The 19,956-nt window shown below is 39.7% G+C and overlaps 1 protein-coding gene across 1 annotated transcript in view; it reads left to right on the top strand.

Annotated features, from left to right (window-relative positions):
- The window catches only part of LOC311426888 (chondroitin sulfate proteoglycan 4-like), a 37,040-nt gene that overhangs the window by 3,282 nt on the left and 13,802 nt on the right, over positions 1 to 19,956 (top strand). The window contains exons 2-6 of the mRNA XM_084503679.1: positions 4,892 to 5,055; positions 5,666 to 9,232; positions 10,119 to 10,589; positions 11,330 to 11,506; positions 16,468 to 16,666. Coding sequence (XP_084359805.1) covers positions 4,892 to 5,055; positions 5,666 to 9,232; positions 10,119 to 10,589; positions 11,330 to 11,506; positions 16,468 to 16,666 — 4,578 coding nt within the window. The remainder of the gene's footprint in view (positions 1 to 4,891; positions 5,056 to 5,665; positions 9,233 to 10,118; positions 10,590 to 11,329; positions 11,507 to 16,467; positions 16,667 to 19,956) is intronic.

Raw genomic sequence — 19,956 nt, 5'->3', positions numbered from 1 at the left:
GGACACACAGACAATAAGTTTTTCTAACATAAGGCCAGGTTTCAATCAGGAATGTGAGAAAAATCAGCTACTGATCTGATTCTTCTTCATTACCTATCAGAAGCAAAAAACAAATGGGAAATTACTTTAAGAAAGTATTTGCTGTCATTTTTTATTTTTCTAGCTTGTAGTTTGAGAGAGCTTTGAATAACCAGAATGATCTAGAATCAGAGTATCACCTAGTTTGGAAAAAACCTCTAAGATGATCTAGTCCAACCTTTAACCTAGCACTGCCAACTCCACCTCTAAACCATGTCACTGAGCACTACATCTACACGTTTTCTGAAGACCTCCAGGGATGGTGACTCAGCTGCTTCCCTGGGCAGCCTGTTCCAATGCCTTACAACCCTTTCAGTGAAAACATGTTTCCTAGTACCCAACCTAAACCTCCCCTACTGCAACTTAAGGCCATTTCCTCTTGTCTTACCACTTGATGCAGCTCTTGAGAACTCCATGAAACCTATGGTTTACTTTAATGGTTATTTCTTTTACTATTTGTATTATATTTTTTTAAAAATAGTGATTTTTATCACTGATATACTATAAATTATATGTAAACCTTTCCAAAAGTTGCAAGAAGTTGTTAGTCATGCTGTAGAATGTTAGTAAGAATATTCTGCCTGAATGGATTATTTTTCAGTGAAGATTGCTTCATTTAACAAACACTTCACTTTATCCTAATTTATCATCTTTTTCACATCACTCAGCAGGTGTATAATTCAAAAGGTTTAGTATAAATTACTAACAAACTTTTAAATAATTGTGTAATGGTGTTGGAGCCCAGTATTTATTTCTCTGAATTATTTTTATGTACTCTTGTATTAGGCTTCTCCTGTAGTCACAGCGATTTGAGATGTACTAATGGCAGCTTTGAGGTGAAAGGAAATACAACTGGATATGAAAATAAACACACAAATCACAAAATTTTGGAAAGGATACTTGCAGCATGTGAATGAATTGCTTCACTCCAGTTGTTCTGATAAATGGTTCCGGCTACCTCAGCACAAACAAAATACGCTAAAATATGCTACAAAATCTTATGGGGGTAGAGTCGGTATTTTGGACACTATGGAATTCACTTTGGGGAGGACTGACATCTCTTCTGGTGGTGCACTGGCTGGATTCTTGGACCTGGATGTGAAGCTCTGTTACCTGGAAGCGGCTAGAGAGGTTGTTTGTTTCTGTGGGCCAGCTTTAGGCATGTTTGTAGTGCAGACCATGTGCAATACTTGCAGATGCATTTAATCCTTCATTCTGCTTTGTTTTCTGGTGGAGAGCTGTAAGAATTTTCTTATATTAGATACATGGAATTTGGTACACTTTCTCTGAAAGCATCTTCCTTTTCAATGTCTTCACTTGTGCTGTACAATCAGAAGAAGCAGAGCTTTTAAAAGTTATTAATATCACATCAGCTTAAATTTGGTATTCATAGTCTCTGAACACTTGCTTCCATCACTCAAATTCTCTCCCAGGGTAGAGACTTCCTATTATATCTGTGCGTGAGGTTGCATGCTGTTTTGCCTCTAGCTTAACAGAAAAAAAGTTGGGACCTGCACAGTGTAGAAGGAGCAGTTCAGCCTGCATCTAGGGACGTTTGGTGGTTATCACATCCTTTGATACAACTCTGCAATCCAGCACCAGGAAGAAAAAACAAAGCAGTTAGACATAGTAAGGCTCCATTGTTCTTTACACCCTGCACGCTGCTGCTGCCCATTCTCTTGCTGTCCCTTGCCAGGCCCTCATGTTGTTTCATTCCCTTTTTTTTTCATCTTAGTTACAGCAGAAGCACATTAAGTCTGAAGGTGTCTCTCACTGTTTACCTCAAATTGCATCACTGAGGGCATTTAATGGGGCTTCAAGCTGTACTTTCATAAAGCCTGGAAGTATTTTTACTGATACCTCCTGAACACTTTGAAGACAAAAACGTTGTCCAAATGCTCTCTTGTATGGCAATGTTGTCTTTTTCTTCCCTGCTTGAAGATCAAATCGTGTATTTCAAGTTTTTCATACAAAAGGTGGCAGGGAAAGCATCTTTTAAATGCCCCTCTTTTTCAACTGACGTGAACTGAAAAACCTCTGGCATGAATATAAAAGCCTTTTTGGGTTACAGGTCCAAGCCTAAGCCTTCTCTTACAACTTTTTTTGGGACGAGAGTGTAGAAGGTAAGGAAAGGTATGGTTGAGATACGCAGGGATTTGGCTGTTTCCTGCCAACAGTGTAGACTGAAAGGTGTTGAGCAATGTGAAGCCTGCATTAAATTACTTCCAGTTATGAAGTGAGCATTGGATTGCGATTCCAAGATCAGTTCGTCCTTATACATTGCTGAGAAGACATGAAATTGAGTCTGAAATGAGCAATACAGAAAAATGTGGAAAAAAAAGCATTATTTCATTTAGGTCTTTAGTCTTGATTTTGGTTTTGGATGTTTGTGCACTACACAAGTAATAACTGTGTGGATTGTTTGAGGTCGTTTCTTGTAGGTACATTTTGGAGGCTATTAGTTTTGGAAATGGAAAAGAGGTGAGGCTTTGATTGCTTTGCACAGTGAGGAGAGAAACCAAGAGAAAAGCAATGCAGAGTGTAGTTGAATTCAGTAATCTTTTCAACAGCAGAGAGAAGAAGCTAAGTGAAAGGTCAAAGAGCCAGCCTAATGGTTCTGCAGGGTAACAAGAGTGAAGTCCTTGCTGTGTGATTCTGAAGCCTTCTGCTGTGTCTGGCCTGGCTTCTTGTGTTTACGTCTAAGAAAGCTGTTACGGATGGAGCTGTTCGGGAATACTCAGTAAAATTACTTGAAACAAAATTCTCAAAACTTACGGTTTTCATGTAAGTGTAACTTGTCATGATAGAAATATTAGGAAGGGTTTGTAGCCCCTGTGTGTTTTTTCTAATCAGAGTTGGGAGTGTGCTCTAGTGGAGAAAGAAGGGAGATGGGGACCACAAATTAGCCGGTAGCTCAGGTTGAGCAGATCTTTAAATTTATGTCCCACATGATTTGACCTCTGTTTTCTGAGGCCTTGTGTATCTGTGCTGGGAGACGCCAGTCTCTCCCCCTGGTACCTGATGGCAGGATGCGCAGGATAGGCGCAGAGCAGCAGCAGGGGAGGTGCAGACTGGACATTAGGAAAAAATTATTTACCATGAGGGTGGTCAAACACTGGGACAGGCTTCCTAGAGAGGTGGCTGATGCCCCATGCCTGTCTGTGCTCAGGAGGTGTTTGGACAATGCTCTCAGCAGTATGCTTTAACATTTGGTTAGCCCTGAAGTGGTCAGGCAGTTGGACTCGATGCTCTGTGAGGGTCCCTTCCAACTGAGCTGTTCTGTTCTGTTGTATCTATAGCACATAGAAATACCCACAAAGGGAAATCATAGTTGAGCTAGATCAAACTCTTACTCTCAGCTGCTTCCACCCTTCTTTTTCCCTTTGGGGTATGGACTGACATTGCAAAATGGATTGTCTGCCCACGCAGTCTGAAGGAATTGTTTCCTGTATGATATGCTGAATGCATGTGTTACGGTGTCAAGGGAGCTTTCGGGGATGGTATTGTTGGTTGAACTCCACCTATTTTCCATGGTGGTACAAGTGACATCAGATGGAGCAGGACATAATGTCCCCTTTTCTAAAACTGTGGCACTGGAGTCATTTTGAGGTCACTCATAATGTGGTTTTAGCCAGAAATCATTCTAAAAGATGAACTTGATTCCTGTATTGTAATAACATGCTGCCTAGTTTGGTGGGTACTGAAGCAGAAATCACGCCAAGGCACAGTAGGTGGTCTTGGCCCAAGATCTCCTTTGGTGTTGGATCAGTGCCTAGGCTGATGTTGAGTTTCCAGTCCCACCTTCAGTGATGGATTCTGACGCTGAAGTGTTTTGTGGAGGGCAAAAGCTTTAGCTTACATTTATTTTTTTCTTTTTAAGGAAGTGCAGTTTAAACACCAAACTGTTGCCCAGTGTCACACTGGAAAATATTGTCTCTCTGCAACTTCATATTTGGTTATTCTAAATGGCACTGAGTGATAAGTTTTAGATTAAAAGGTAGGAAGAAAGGGTAAATGATATTTTGCATAGGAGAGAAGTTAACAGCTGAGCTGTGCAGGAGTCACTCTTGCAATTTGTGCTGTTCAGTATAGTAATAAAGGAGATGGCAAAGGCAGTGAGTAGTCAAATGAGGAAGTTAATTGATTTTACTGTACTTCAGGGCAGTAAAGAGGGGAGAAGAGAGTGAAATATTGCAGGAGTTCTATACAAAACCAAGTGACTGGGCAACAGGACAGCAGGGATGGTTGAAGGCTGCATATAGGAACCAAGAGATGAAGCTAGGACTCTTCAGCCTGAAAGACAGATGGGAGCATTTGAAAGGATATGGTTCTGCAGGCGCTAGGAGACCTGTGGGTCTTCTCATCAGAGGTGACAGAGGATGTCTCTGACAGAGACATGGGGAAACATCTTAAAGATGAAGATGTTTACATGAGGCCAAAGAGAAACCAGAGGAGTACTTTAGGGAGAAATCCTGTGGCACTTAGGCAGACTGTGACAAATTCATGAAAACATCAGAAATGAAAAATAATTGGAAACTAGGACGGTGTTTGAAGGAAGATGTTAAATATGCTTCTGCCATGATTCCCCATGATCATTGTTGGAGATACTATAATGGGCTATATTCAGTTCTTGTTCACACTGGTATGGCCACAGGGCTCTTACCCAGTTGCTTGAACTGGATGAATTTAATATATGAGGTCTATTTTTATACATATATAAATAAATATAGAGAGAGTTAATATGAGTTTTTAATATATGTATAGACAAGATTCTGTGTGTGTACCTAAATCTGCTTGTTTTCCTTTCTTTTAGTATCATTTTATGGTGATAGCTATGTGGCATTGAAGAAGGCAGAAACATCCTCACAGACAACTTTACAGTTGCGGTTTCGAACAAGCAAGCCACATGGAATGCTCTTTCTTGCAGCTGGAAAGAGAGATTATTGTTTGATGGAGCTACAGTCAGGAAGGGTGCAGGTAAGATTTGTGGCTATGGTAAAAAAGAAATGCAAAGCCTCTATTTAGTGTTTTCTTTAAGCTGTTGTCTGTAACAATTCCTGAAGCTTATGTTAAAAAGAATGGAAAATTTGTATAATATAATTGATAATTTCAAAACATGGTATGTGCTTCTCACAATGATAATTATTAAAAATCTAGTTATCTAGAAGCCTCTTAGATTTCTAGGTTTAAGATCAAGATCGCTGTTCAAGGTGTGAGGGTTCAGTAAGGGCAACATTTCAGATTTAATGTTGTTAGCATCTTAGAAATGTTGGTTCCAAATAATAGTTATTCTGCAAGGCAAGTTCTTGAAACATTATTGTCACAAGAGTTCTCAGGAGTTGTTGGTCTCAGCAGAACTGGAGTGTAGTTCATTCCCTCTTCTGCAATTATACAAGTCAATGTTGTGATGACAGGTAAACCCAGACTGAATTTTAATGGGATTTTTTTTTTTCCCAATTACATTTTATAAACGATACGCTAAATACGAAAATTTATGAAAAGTAACTGTTCAAGTCTATATGAATATATGATTGTAAAAAATACGACATTGGATTTTGATGTATTTTTAATATTCTGTCTCTTGCAGCTGAGAATTAACTTTGGCATGGGGGAACGAGTACTGCGTTCTCAGCAAAGATCTCAGCTGAATGATTTAGCTTGGCATCTGGTTGAACTGCATCATGAACATGACAACATCGCCTTGGTAGTTGATAAGCATGATAGAACAAGTGTAAAAATGCCTGGAATTCTCTACGACTTAAATATTGATCATGGATTCTATGTAGGTGGTACTAGTGAACTTGACATTCCTGACCTTGTTGGAGCACTGCCCAACTTCCGAGGATGTATTGATGACGTGTCATTTAATCAGCTAGACATCCTGATGCCCCTGAGACCTTCTCCTGGCTTTAAAAGTATTCATGAAGTTTCGGTGGGATGCAGTGACGAATTCTTTGCAGGTGAAGATGAACCCATCAGTTTCTTCAGTTCCAGATCTTATGTTTCTTTCCCATTGTGGAATGTTGATGGTGAGGGAGTTGTGGAGTATGCGCTGCAAACCTCAGCTGCACGTGGCTTGCTGCTTTATCATCCTGGGCAAGCAGGAAATTTCATTGCAATGGAAATGGAAGATGGATTAATTAAAGCGTGTATTGGAAGACATCAAAGTAGAACCCAGCTTTCCTCTCGTATGCCAGTCAATGATGGTCATTGGCACTATGTGAAGCTGAAATTTAGCACAGAATATTTACAGCTGACATTGGATGAAGAAACTGTGAAAAAATCATTCCCTCCACAAAGCAAGCTGCTTCTGAAGGGGTCTCTCTTTGTAGGTGGTGTAGATGACAGTACACGATCAGAAGCAATTAAGTTAGAGCTACCCTCAGTGTCTGGAAAGTATGCCAGAGGAGGGTCCTTCAAAGGTTGCTTGAGAGACCTAAAAGTCAATTCAGAAAAGAAATCTCTGAAGAATGTTCTGGTAACAAAGGACATTTCAGCTGGATGTGAAACGGAAAGTGCTTTTAATACAAATCTTTCTTTACAGATGGCTTTAAAATATCCTACTGCGAAAGCAGCCCCCACATTTTCCATGTCTTCTCAAAGCTCTGTCTCACTGGGCCAGGGAGATAAAAGTCACCTTTTAGTTCTGAGTAACTTGATTGTGCAAGAGGGTGGACAAGCTTTACTTGAATCTAAACATATTAAAGTCAACTTAGACTTTCAGAAACTTGGGATCCATCAGTCACAAGTTCTTTTTGAAATAAAGCAACCACCCTCACATGGGAACTTGAAATTGGATGCTGAAGCTGTGCAGGAAGTAAATGCATTTACTGTGCAGGACCTGTGGCAAGGGAAGATCCTCTACGTCCATGGTGGCTCGGAGGACACTTCTGATCATTTTAATTTCTCTATTTCTGCCAGCAGCAGAAACACCCTGCCCCCGTACTTGCAAGGAAATGAGCAGTATGTGTTTGACATTACCATCATTCCAGTAAATGATGCTCCTGAGATCACACTGCCTGAGGGAAATGTACTTCTTCTGTTAGAGAACTCAAAGAAACGTTTGACTAGTGACCTGATAAAAGTGTTAGATAATGATACAGATCCTCTGGACCTCAGTCTTTCAGTTCTTGGAAGTATGAATGCAGATGCGGGATTTTTAGAAAACTCAAAGCATCCTGGAAAAGCTATTGCTACTTTTTCTAATGAGGACTTAAGGAAAGGCAATATTTTATTTGTTCACACAGGTGTCAAGAACTCGAGGATTGTTCTGAGGGCAAGTGATGGTGAGAAAGTGAGCAACACTGTTGTGTTACGTGTCATGGCAGTTCCTTTGGATTACAAAGTTGTCAGCAGCTCAGGAATAAGACTGTTGCAGGGTGCTGCAGCTCTGATCACACCTAGCCATCTGGCTGTTGAAACAAATGCCAACCTGCAGGAGCTGGAGATAAGGTACGAGATCACAGAGCCGCCCCAGTTTGGGGAAGTCCAAAGACAGCATTCAAGCAGGGAATGGAAGCAAGTCAGCTCTTTTTCTCAACGCTCTGTTCAGCGCAGCCGTGTGAGATACTGTAGCACTTTTCAAGAAATTCAGCAGGACAATGTGACTGACCAATTTAAATTCAGAGTTAGCATAGGAAACAGAATCAGTGAAGAGTATGTGTTTCCAGTCCAAGTGAAATGGCTAAGGTACAGCTTAGTGAAATATACTCCTCTAGAAATTGAAAAATCAAGAAAGAAGTACCTGAATTCAGATAATCTTTTTGCTGTGCTTGCGGATCTAGAAATACCTGAAGACGAGCTTCATTTTAAACTGCTATCCCTACCAAAGAGTGGACAAATGCTGCTTAATGACCAGCCTTTGAAAAAACATTCAGTCTTTAGCCAGAAAGATATTACTGATCAAAAAGTGGCGTATGAGTTAATCAGTAGATACCATGAAGACAAACGTGATTCATTTAAATTCCTCATTTCAACAAAATATCTGGAATCAAATTTCTACGAATTCGAAGTCTGCATCAAATCAGATTTCAGAAATGTTTTGTTGATTAACAATGGCTTGACTGTTACTGAAGGTGAAGGAGAATTAATAACAAGCACAAAATTGTTTGTGCAAACACTGGATAATAGAACTTTACAATACAAAGTTTTAAAGTTTCCCAAGCATGGGAAATTAAAACTCATTAATTTTTCAGGTTCATTTGAGAGTAATGACAATCTCACCTCTTTCACTAGTGAAGATATAAGTGATAAGCGCCTTATGTATGTGCATGATGATTCTGAGACAGTGTTTGATGAATTCCTTGTCAGAGCTTTCAGTGAAGAACCAGGGGAGTGGGCAAACTTTGATCCAGAAGCAGGATCTTTGTCAGTAGAAATTAGATTCAACATTTCTGTCCAGCTGAAGAACGACGAAAAACCAGTACGTGTAGTCGATAAAGTATTTAACGTAGTGAGAAATGGTCAGCGATTGTTAACTTTGGCAGACCTCTGCTATCACGATCCTGATTCTGACTTTGACGATGGACAGTTGCTGTACACTAGACGTGGCATTTCCAATGGGGATTTGGTGCTAACAAATGATACATTGCACAGGCTCTACCAATTCAAGCAAGCAGACCTGGAGCAAAAGCAAGTCCTGTTTATACACCGTGGTGCAGATTTTGGGCGTTTTGTGCTCTTTGTGACAGATGGCAAGCACTATACGTCTTTCCTCCTAGAAGTTAATGCCACTGATCCTTTTGTTAGGTTGGCAAATAATACGGGCCTGCTGGTTCAAAAAGGAAAAGAAGAAGTTGTTACAACAGCTAACCTAAGTGCTGTTACAAACCAAGACATCAGAAATGATCATGAGATTACCTACGAGATATCCACTTTCCCAAAATATGGAAGAATATTTGTAAATAATTTAGTGACAGATTCCTTCACTCAACTTGATCTGATAAAGGGATACGTGACTTACAGGCATGATGACAGCAACAACCTTATTGACACATTTAACTTTACAGTCCGTGCTAAAGATGTCCTTCTGGATGCTGGTGTACATGTTCGCATATATTTGGAAAGTCATCAGTGGCCACCGAGGATTGTGAACAATAACAATCTCTTAGTTGAAGAAGGAAAACCAGTTAAAATCAGTAAAGGAAAGCTGCAGGTAAGTTAACTGTATTAAGTTAGTTAATTGTGTTGTCTGTTTCTCCAATCTTGTAGGGAGTGTTCACCTCTGCTTTCTCAGCGATTGCGGCATCTGTACTCTTTCTGCTCACCAAAACTGTCTTTCATTTTTAACTCTTTTTGGTTTTCACTAGCATGTCTTTGTTCTGGATGCTTGATTCTGTAAGGACACTAGCTAACATCCATTCCTAGGAAAGAAAATCAGTTATGTTAAAGAAAGAGAAGGACTGACTGTAGTCTTTGACTCTGTTACATACTGGTGCTTGAGAAAGTTAATATTTGTAGATGCTTTACTTGTATATTTGCTATAGATGTGGCAACCATTTGTATGTATGGTCATTAGTTGAACTGGTGGAATATGCCAAGGAAGAAAGGATTTCATTTCATTCCATTTGGAGCTATCCCCATTAACATGGAGGATTGTATATAAGACTTTAAAAACATGAAATCATTAACAAGAGATTGTATTTTGTTGGTTAATACCTTCCTCCCTATTGTTTGCATGTAGCCTTACAGTAACCACCACGAGGGGGCTGCTGCAGCACATTGCTGTGCTGGCTGAAGTCTTCATTTCAAGCAGGAGTCTACAGTTAATAAGTCTACAGGCAACTAGTTAACTACAGAGTGTGTCCTTTTACAATTTACAAACCATATTCAGAGTTACAAAACACTCCCATGCCATTTAACACTTGTGTACTTAAAGAATTTTTACATACTAGAAATGTGCAGATATACCTGTAACCAAACCAGGGATGCCAAAAATTAGGTTGATAATCCCAGTGTTAAAAATGAGAAATTCAGAAGATAATTAAATAATTTCTTGTGTTTCTGTTTAAATGATCTTGGGGTGTGTTTTTCAAATTTAGGTTGCTCATGAAAACAGCTCTTCATCTGAGATTGTGTTCACAGTAAGACAGGTTCCAGTACATGGATACATTCGGAAATTTTCGTCAGAAGGAAGTTATCTTGGTGCTGACCAAAAGCCAGTTCTGACCTTCACACAGCAGGATGTTGATGAGGGCAAGGTTCAGTATGTGCAGACAGTTCCTGACCAACTACACGACCATTTTTCTCTGGATGTGACCAACGGTGTCCAAACAGTGAGTGGAATAGAAGTCTCTGTAGACATCATTCCCAGAGTGATTCCCTTGGAAGTACAGAACTTCACAGTAATTGAAGGTGGCTCAAAAGCCCTGGTGGAAGACTATCTAAAAATTTCTAGTAGACACTTTGCAGGACTCAGCTGTGAATTTATTTTAGTTGAGCAGCCAAAGCATGGGTATATTGAAAATTCTCGTGTTCCTAGAATAAAGTTGACCAAATTTACCAGAAAACAGGTAATGCATTTATATTCATTGTACTGTAGTAATGATTCTAGTTTGTTTGTATTACTAAATGTGAATTTTTGTCTGAAGTGGGAGGGTTTGGTGGGAGGTGGTGAGATGCATGAGTTTGAGCTTTGTTCTGGCCTTGTAGCAGTGTTAGTGCTGCAGTTGCTCTCTTGTCAATTTGTGTAGAGAGGTAGGCGGCCAGTTTTAGTGGCCTACTGCACCACTGCCTTGTGTGCCACTGGTCACACATACCAGTGTGCTATAATCATAAGAAACTGATGAGCAACTCACGCTAGGTAAGAGATGGAACTGCGGAAACCTAAGGCAGGCAGTGGGTACGTCTTGGAAAGAGCTGACCAGAGGAAATGGTATGTAGATTGAACAAGGAGGGAAGTGGAAACAATACATATATTTTTAAAGTTATTTCTTTGCTCACAGAGAATGTGTATATGCATGACAACCTAATTTGCAGTTTGTTAGTTCTAAGAAGCAAAACTGTATAATAAGTTACCATCTGTTACTACTCACTATTTTTGGTTAACTCCAAGGAAATGTTGTGGTAAATACAGTGGGATTGGGTTTTCCATTTTTCCTTGCAGGCGAGTGCAAATGAATTCTTGGAAGTCATAAAAAGTTATAAGGCTATAAATCCAGATGGGCATGACTAGATTTACAAGCTTCTATTTTTTAACATCACATTTGTTTTCTCTTAGCTTCCTCATTTTTCAGTTTGTTCTGTTTTTCAGGTGGAACAAGAATTAATCTACTACATTCATGATGACAGTGAGGAACTGACAGACAATTTTACTGTTATGGTAAATAATACAGAACTGTGGAAACAAAGCTTGCCCCAGACTGTGTTTGTAACAGTTAAAGCAGTAAATGATGTAGCTCCTGTTATAAAAGTTAACAGAATTCTTCAGGTATGTTTGTCATCATTTTAAAATGTTGATTTCTAATCTGGTATCATTGAATTTGCTTTCATTAACAGAATGTGAGGTTTGCATCTATTGGAATATTCAGTGCAATAGTGTTGGAATATTCCTTGGAATGCAGTCCTGGGATTTAAATCAAATAGTTGTAACAAAGGGATGCAGTACATGGGTAATCTGTGTTTAGGGTGAAGAATGAGGAATGTTTAGGGGAGGTCATGAGGAATGTTTTCTGCTGCTGTAGTGTAAAGCAGACTAAGTTTATCTAGAGGGCACACTGAGCTTTTTTGTAACTTTAAGGATACATGAAGTCTCTTGGGCTAACAGAGGGCTTTTGGGGTTGGGCATCTTCTACCTTGAGCACTGCTGTGTTTCTGTGTTCTTTGCCAGGGTGTCTTCAGGGCTGCTAATAAAGACAGCTAAAAAAGTACCAAGAGTACTGATAATGAGTACAAATATCTTACTGTTGCCTTTTCATGGCTATCAGCTCGTGTGCATCTTGCTATTAAATATACTGAAGGGACAGACCTGCTGAGGTGCAACCTGCTGTTGCTCCTCCCTGAACCCCCAGTAGGACAGAACAGGAGAAGGGACCAGCATTCTCACTTGCACATCATTAGCTAATTAACTACGTGTTGGGTATTCCTGATACAGAACAGGAATGTTCCCTTAATAAGACTTTGACATCCTTTAAAAAAGTCCTAACTATGTAATAACACAATGCAGTCAGTGAAAATCTAGGCTGGTAGAGGTCACTGAGGTATTACTGCAGACACTGAAGCTATTATTGTTCAGTATGGTGAGGTAGAAAAATCACGTGTTAACTTGTTTCTAGTTCTTTCCCCCTGCCAATTACTGAAGAAAATTATAAAATTGTAGGCTGATGCTATGCTTTTTGCTCTTAATAACCATAACTGGCTTTTTAATCTTCCAGTGATGAAAAAAGTCACTACTGTCACTCCAGTGCTTTTTGTTTTTTGCTTTCTCTTTTGTTCTTTTGTTCTTTCATCCTCTCATTCTTCCTCATACCCCTTCCTCCCCGCTTCCCCATCAGGTTATTTTGAGGCTGCATCATTCCCAGTGCTGCAGTTTAAAAATTGGTGGCACCTAAAGCATACATTTGATTTTACATGTTTAGTCATGTGTTGCTTAGGTAGAATGGGTTACTGTGGAGGTGACCGTAGCCTTGAGTTGTGTATGCAGCATTTTTTCAGGAGAAAAGCTGTAATTTTTAAGCAGCGATAGTGGTAATACCATGCATCTTCACAGTGATGGCAGCAAACCTGTGATAACCTGCAGGTGCCCATAGCACAGGGCACCCTACCCTATGCAGACAGTGCTGGTAGAAGGACAAACTGTCTTCACAAGCATTCAGGTGGTAAAGTAAAATCTTCCTTGCTTAAATTAATCACATTTGTACCCTGTAGATAACAGCACAGCACATGGTAATGTTTAGTAGCAGACAAGGAGGATGTATGTCACTCTGATCTCTTTCTGTGTCTCCCCTCTGGTACAGTGCAGGCTTTGAACTGCCGTCTGTTTAGAGCACTGAGGCAGGGTAGTGCACTGCAGTGCATCCCGTGGCTTTTTCTAAAAATGGCTTTTAAGTCCAAGCTTCACAAGAACAATGATAACACGGCTGAACTTAGCCAAAGCTGGTCCTCTCTGCTGTGCAGGCAGTTTGTATATCCAGAGCCGTGATGTTGCCTTTGTGCCTGTGGTCTGCCGGTCGTGCGTAAGCTTTTGCTGAGAAATAAGCTTTAGTTTTGTTACAAGTGTGTACTAATAATGCACATATGTTGGATATGTTCAGCATGTGCATGCTGAAATAAAGGTGGCAGGTGAGTTACGTACTGGGAAGAATACGCTAAGATCATCCTTCTTCAAAGCAACCTCACACATCCCAAATAGGAGGGAGAAAATGGATTTTTCATGGTGCTGCTAAATGCTGAGATGAGCTGGGCATTCCTGTGTAGGATGGTGCTTGCTGACCAAGCAGACTCTGCTCCTCAGCGATGCTGCTAGTGGTGAATGAATGTTGAGTAATAACCTGTGCATTGCTCTAGAAAAAGCAGTACTTCTGAGGCATCTGTAACATCCCTTATTCAAACCACTGTGTCCATTGTGTACGTGAAGGTTATGAACACCACAGAGGGTTTCAGAAGGACACACAACCAAATATTTCTGGTGGTGGTTATGGTTTTCTTTAGGAAGTGAAAGTTATTTATTTATTTATTTATTAACCTCTGGCTGAGAATTTGTGACATGCTGAAGTATTTACATTAACATAACATGTGAGATACAGAAAGTTTTATTCTAGTGAAAGCTTTTGTTGTGCATGCTAGTAATCTTTGCATTTATTTTATAGCTTTTCCATTAAAACAATAAATGCTTATGGGATTCATATACAGCATTTTATGCATCATCTCCTAAAATTCTGGTTGGTTTTATTGTTGGTTTTATGTTTTGTTTGTTTGTTTGCTGTAGCGGGGACAGGAAAGGGTAATGTGACAATACTAAGATAATCAGTATCCTGGCCTTACTTGCTCCATTTGTTTCTGCATTTAAGCATATTTTTCAGTAGTGATGCTCTGAAATGACTGCATCATCTCGTTGCCACAAGAGGGCCGTATTTTCCTAGCAATAGGTTTGTTTTTTTAAAAAAAATCAAACACTGATTTTTTTTTTAATTTTCTTTAAATCATTCACTTACTGGAGTTTTTAAAATGGCTGTGAATATAGACTGTCTGGTGGGGTACGTAGCACGGAAGGAATAACTGACAAGCTGAATGCTGTAAGCAGAGCAGAATGGATTATTTCCCAGCGGGCAGGGTCATGAACCCTTTTTTGGACCAGGTCTGTGGAATTTGTTAGGCAAATGCACAATTAGTGTATTGCTACATCCTAGAAGTTCAGATACAGTTTTCATGGTGCTCTTCAAGGAGGGCTTGATCCCAGAAGTGGAAAGTAAGCCACTTGCACAGTACTTGCAGCACTGAGTGTCCGCTTCCCTACAGCCCTTTCCAGCTCTTGTATCTCCTTTCATTCCTTGAGGATCATGTTACAGGTCACAGAGGACCTCAGCATGTACAGTACTTTAAAAAGCATTGTGTGTTAGTGTGCTGGAACAATTGCAATAAACACTGGCTTTATAGGTAAAAAAGCTGATTTTTTCCCTTAATAAGAGTTTTTTTTTTCTCCGAACTTCCATTTAACCCAAGTCATATGCAATAACATTTGCATTGTCCTTTCTTATGTGTTTGCATATTCTGTATGTGACGTCTTACTTTCTGTGCAGAATTGAGTGCTGCTGACATGAGTCAAAAGGGTCTCATTATGAAACCAGTGACACTGATGTACGCATTTGGTGCTGCTTTTGGTCAATCAGACTTTGCTTAGTTCTCATCCTGTGTTTTCACAGGTGGCATCTTCTATCAAACTTAGATACTAGTAACTGCATTTCAGAGAAATACATATTTAAAGGGAGAAAATAACAATTTCCTGGTTGCAAGATGTTTTCCACTACAAAATGTAACACATACATTTCCAAACTTATTTTCCTAATTAGAAAATATATAATTTCATCTTAGTGTCTCTTCTCCTGTGGAATATATTTTGTGACACAATCTAGGCCAAAATCTTTCTTCTATTGAAGTGTCATGGCAAAAATCCCAGTGGCTTTTAAAAAAAAAAAACATCGGGTTTCATCCATAGTTTTTAATAAAAAGTAGTATTGATACTTAAGGAAAAATCTGGCTGATGATTTTGTTTCTGACAGAAGTAAAATGCCCGTTCTTCAAGGATCACATTTCCTCTTTAATCACTTGGTATGATGTTTCTACCAAATATTTGTTATGTGAGGCCCTAGGAAGACAGAGAGGAATGATGCAATATGTGTTTTGAACCTCAGGATAAGTTTGTTAAAAACCCAGACTTTTAAGATTATACACTGTGATATGAACTCTAAATGGAAAGAATTGACATGGATATTCTGAATATTTAGAAATTTCACCATATTTTGAGATAAATACGTATTGTCCTTTGTTAGTACTTTTGTCTATATTCTAACTATATAGAGAAGAGATGAAGAGTAAAGTGAGCTGTTGCTTATCACTTCCAAATAAATGATCTAGTGAGATGTGAATGAATCTGAGACATTAGTTCTTTCTGCTCAAAAAAAAGGATCTGTCAGTTTGTTTGTATCTTAAGCTAAAAAAAAACAAAAACAAAAACAAAAAACACCAAGAATGTTGATTTACTAGAAATAAGTACTAGGTTTTGTAGTATCTTCCCAAATACTAGTTATTTATTTTGTCTGTCTGCATGACCTTGCAAAGTGCTAAGCAGCTGTTAGAGGTGATGGTTCTTTCCTCTGCCACCAGACTGAGCATCTCTGTGGTACACTTTGTTTGGTACACTAAAAAAGGGCTTTTAGTGCACTGTTAAAAGGAAATAATGCAGCAACAAGTGTTCCAATTGTATTAGAGATTGTGCTGTCCTTGGACTGTTTTTCTTTCTTCTTTCTTCTTTTTTCTAGTGAAAGTGGAGTGTATTGAATGCTGTGACTGCTGTGAAGTACATGACTCCAATATTCATGTGTATGTGTTGGATGGGAACTGCTTGACTCAGTTATCAAAATACAATTTTGTTATGTTTGTAAGAGTTTGGGTAGTGCTTGACAAATAGAGCACTTGTGCTTCAGCTTTCAAAAACCAAAACCGATGGAGTATATCTGTGGTTGTCTTATTTTGTGATCTTGTTTTTTGAAAACCACATGCCAGCATTAGCCATTCCAGTCCAGGATCAGAAATTTGGATGGACAATAAGGAAATCTGTCATAGCTGCTAGTGCTGTACAGCATAAATGTTTATTCTTTTTTTTTTTTTTATCTTCTGTGTTTCATATGCATGCATTTCTTATTCTTTATTTTTTATTTCTTTTTGTTTTTCTAGGTCTGGGTGGGTTCAGTCACAGAAATAACTGCTGATGACCTCTTTGCAGAAGATAAGGACTCCTCACCATCAGAACTGATATATTCAATTACTCCACCTAGCAATGGGCACTTGGCTCTGAAGGATTCACCAAACAAAAGCATCCTTAATTTTACTCAGGCTCATATACTGGAAGGGCAGCTGTTATTTGTACACAATGGTATGTAGTTTCAAAAAATACCACCTGTTGACAGTATACTGCTCCTATTCGGTCTATTTGTGTTGGTAATCCTTTGAGAATCTCCTTCTCATGTCACAAAAATCTCAGATGGCTAGTTATGTGATCCATGGTCTCACAACCTAGACAGGAAGGGTCCCGTACACTTAAGTGTATGCTCACCAAGAAAGCCTGGTGTTCTGTTGGAAGAAGCACTAGAGGTTCAGTTGATAGCAGTCTCCTAACTGAAACCTTTGTTTGCAGTAAGGGAACATCATCATGCAGCTTGCAGAGATACAAAATCAATGTTTTTGACCATTGTCATTGATAATCAATTTTTATTTTTTTTTTAGTCTTAGTGCACTGCTGAGTTATTCATGGACTGGCAGTCTCTCAGACATGTCACAGTACCCTCATGTTCCTAAGGAGCTCAGGGCAAATAAAGTCATGGCTCACCTGAGTAATGTGAACCTCCCTTAAGGCTGTGAATGAATTCAGCTTTAACCATTGACTCTTTTAAGCCAGTGGTAAGAGCTAGAGATTGGGTTATTCATGCTGCAGAAAGAATATGTGGGCCATATGAAAGAAGTCAGGGCAGCCTCCTGGATCCTTAAGTGGCAGTGCTGAGAAGCTGCAGGAATTAACTTCCCAGTGGGGTTCCAGTCTGAGGAACACGTGGGGCTTTTATGAGGCAGGAGCTGCTATTCTCCTGCCCCGGCTCTATTACTGTATTGTACCAGCTGGAAGAAGAAAGTTGGTGCTAGAGAAGGAATAAACCTTCTGCTGTGGGCTAGGAGGTGGAAGAGGTCCAGAACTGCCTCACCAGCCCTAGGGTGAGGTGGAATTACTTCCAGGGCTTCTTTGAGTCCTGCAGTCTCTCCAGGTCTGTGTTGTGGCTCCTTGAGGCTTGCTGCAGGTTAAAGCACTCTAAAGTGTTCTTCCAGTGCAGTATCTTGCTGAGTGCATGTGTTGCTGAAGTTGCTTTACAACCAGCTGTTGGTGAGCTGTTACTATCCTACTCAAATAATTTGGTCAGGAGATGAAAGGTCAAGAACATAGCAAAAGTGAGCCAAGCTGTTTATGTTGTTCCAACAGAGGCTTTGATATGTAAGAACCTCAGTGGTGGTAGGAAGATGGTAGCCTGAGTGTGAGGAAATGAATTCACTCTCTGTTCCAGAAAGGGCGAATGCACGTCTGTAGCCTTAGGAAGTGAATCGTGATTAACAAAAGTAAAAACAATAGCAAATTTCATTTTTCAGTGAGTGGGAGTGTGGGATGTACAGTAAATCTGAAATGTAAAATTGCCCAGGTCACGCATCAGCTCTTGCAGCTGCTCTGGCAGCATCATCACCTTCAGTGTTTCAGAAAGTACTCTTGACATTTCACTTCTTTTCCTTCCTCAGTAAGAGATTTTCTTTCCTCCTTCAACCTGGGCTGTTGTTTTAAGTGTGCTTGCTATGCTAATCTTATTCCCAGCCTTATCCTGGAGCCTTCCCTTACCTGTTGGTGTCACGATGCTTCTTAACCTCGTTTTCAGCTGCTCTGTCCCTCATCTTCAGTCCTCTGTTGCCTATGAGCTTCCTGGGAAGTGTGCCCATTTCATGTTCTACCCAGCCTGGCTTCTACTTTTCCTACTCGCCGTGAGCCTTTCCAAGGGGAAGAGCAGCATCTTCTCGGCTGAACTGGCTCTTCCACCCACTGGCATTGCTTGCTCCAGCTATAAGAGGGTTTTTTTAACTGTACATGGCACTGACTCTCTGTCCTCAGGGTCTTTTACAGTACAAAAGAAAGATTGCTTTTATGCCTTTAACATTAGTCTTCATAACTTTTTCCCTTCATCTTTGCTGTCTCGTGAATTACATCAAGCTGCTTATTGCCTGCTGTGAGTTTCAAATCGGCCCCTTTGTTCTTAGGTTTTCCCCTTAAATCTTTTGTTTGCTATTGCATAATGCAGAACCAGATCGTACCTTTCCTTTTCTGTACCACTCTTTCAGTGTGAGAATGCCTTCCCTTTTCCACCCTCGCTTCCTTCCAGGGTGATCCTGCACAGCTTTTGTGGTTTGGGGTCTGCCCTTAGACCCTGCCACTGTTTTTTCTTAGGGCAGGACTGAAATGACCTCTTGTCAGTTCTGAAGCCTCAGTGTCTTCTCAGTGCAGTTTTTACAACACTCATTCTGGTGTCCTTTTTATCACCTCTATCAGATATCCCTTTAAAAATTAATTGTGTTAAACCAATACATGCTCCGCCGTAGCAGCAGGATTTAGTTCTCTTCCTGGCTCTGTCAATGACAAAATGTCTGATTGTGTCAATCAGACAGTTGCTCTACGTTAGCCAAAAAAAACAAGTGAAGCTGAGTAAGCCTTTTTCGACCAACTTGAGGCAATTAGTAGACTCTTAAGTGCCTCTTCAAATGTGCAACTGCTTGTGCATTTTTATGAAAATAAAACATTAGAGAATAAAGACTTAAAATAAGAAAACAGTATGGCATGATTTTTCAGAGCTGCTTTGGTGCCTGGCTGAATATAAGAGGAGTTGTGAGAGGAGCGTAGGGGAGTTGTGAACTATAATCTTAGAACCCACATTTGATTCTTCTGATAGGTTGATTTAGAGTTAGGCAAGGAGTTCTGATCTTTAAATTTAAATACGTGGCAACATTTCACTTTCAGAATACATATTCATGTAGCAGTATCTCATAGCTGCATTAGGCAAAACAAGCAGGAGGGTAATGATAGCCATTTGCAACAGTTAATATTTTAATTTTTCATTCTCTCTTTCTACCTGGTTAAACACCCTGGGCACCGTCAACATAAAGGCAGTCTTAGGAAGCACTATATACCTCAGTAAGTCAGTTTTAAAAGATGCACTTTTACAGGAATCTGCCCAGTCTCCTGGAGATATTTTGCCATTACTGTGTGCCAAAGTACATATAGGTCTTAAGATTAAAGAAAAAAATGTGCATTTATTATGAGTAAACATAACCTCTGAAATAATTTAAGCTGTCACAACATATCCTATTCAACAAAGCTGAAGGAGAGCAAAGAAGCAAAGCAAACAACCTGTGATTTGATCCAGTCCTTTAAAAGTAAATTGAAATGAAAGTGCATTCTAGTATTCTATTTTTCACCCAAAATTACTTCTATGCCAAAAATGACTGTTTAAGTGCTTGGGTCCTTCCTAAGATGTAAAAAGAGGAGAAAATTTGGGAGCTAGTGTCTCTCCAAGTTTAACTGGGTATCATGTCTGCTGAGGTCAGTGAGGGAAATAGGGAAGGGGCACTCTGCTTATTTGTAGC

This window comes from Aythya ferina (assembly GCF_964211825.1).
Source record: "Aythya ferina genome assembly, chromosome: Z".
Lineage (NCBI taxonomy): Eukaryota > Metazoa > Chordata > Aves > Anseriformes > Anatidae > Aythya > Aythya ferina.
The sequence above is the reverse complement of the archived record's forward strand: the minus strand, read 5'-3'. Positions and strand labels throughout refer to the sequence as shown.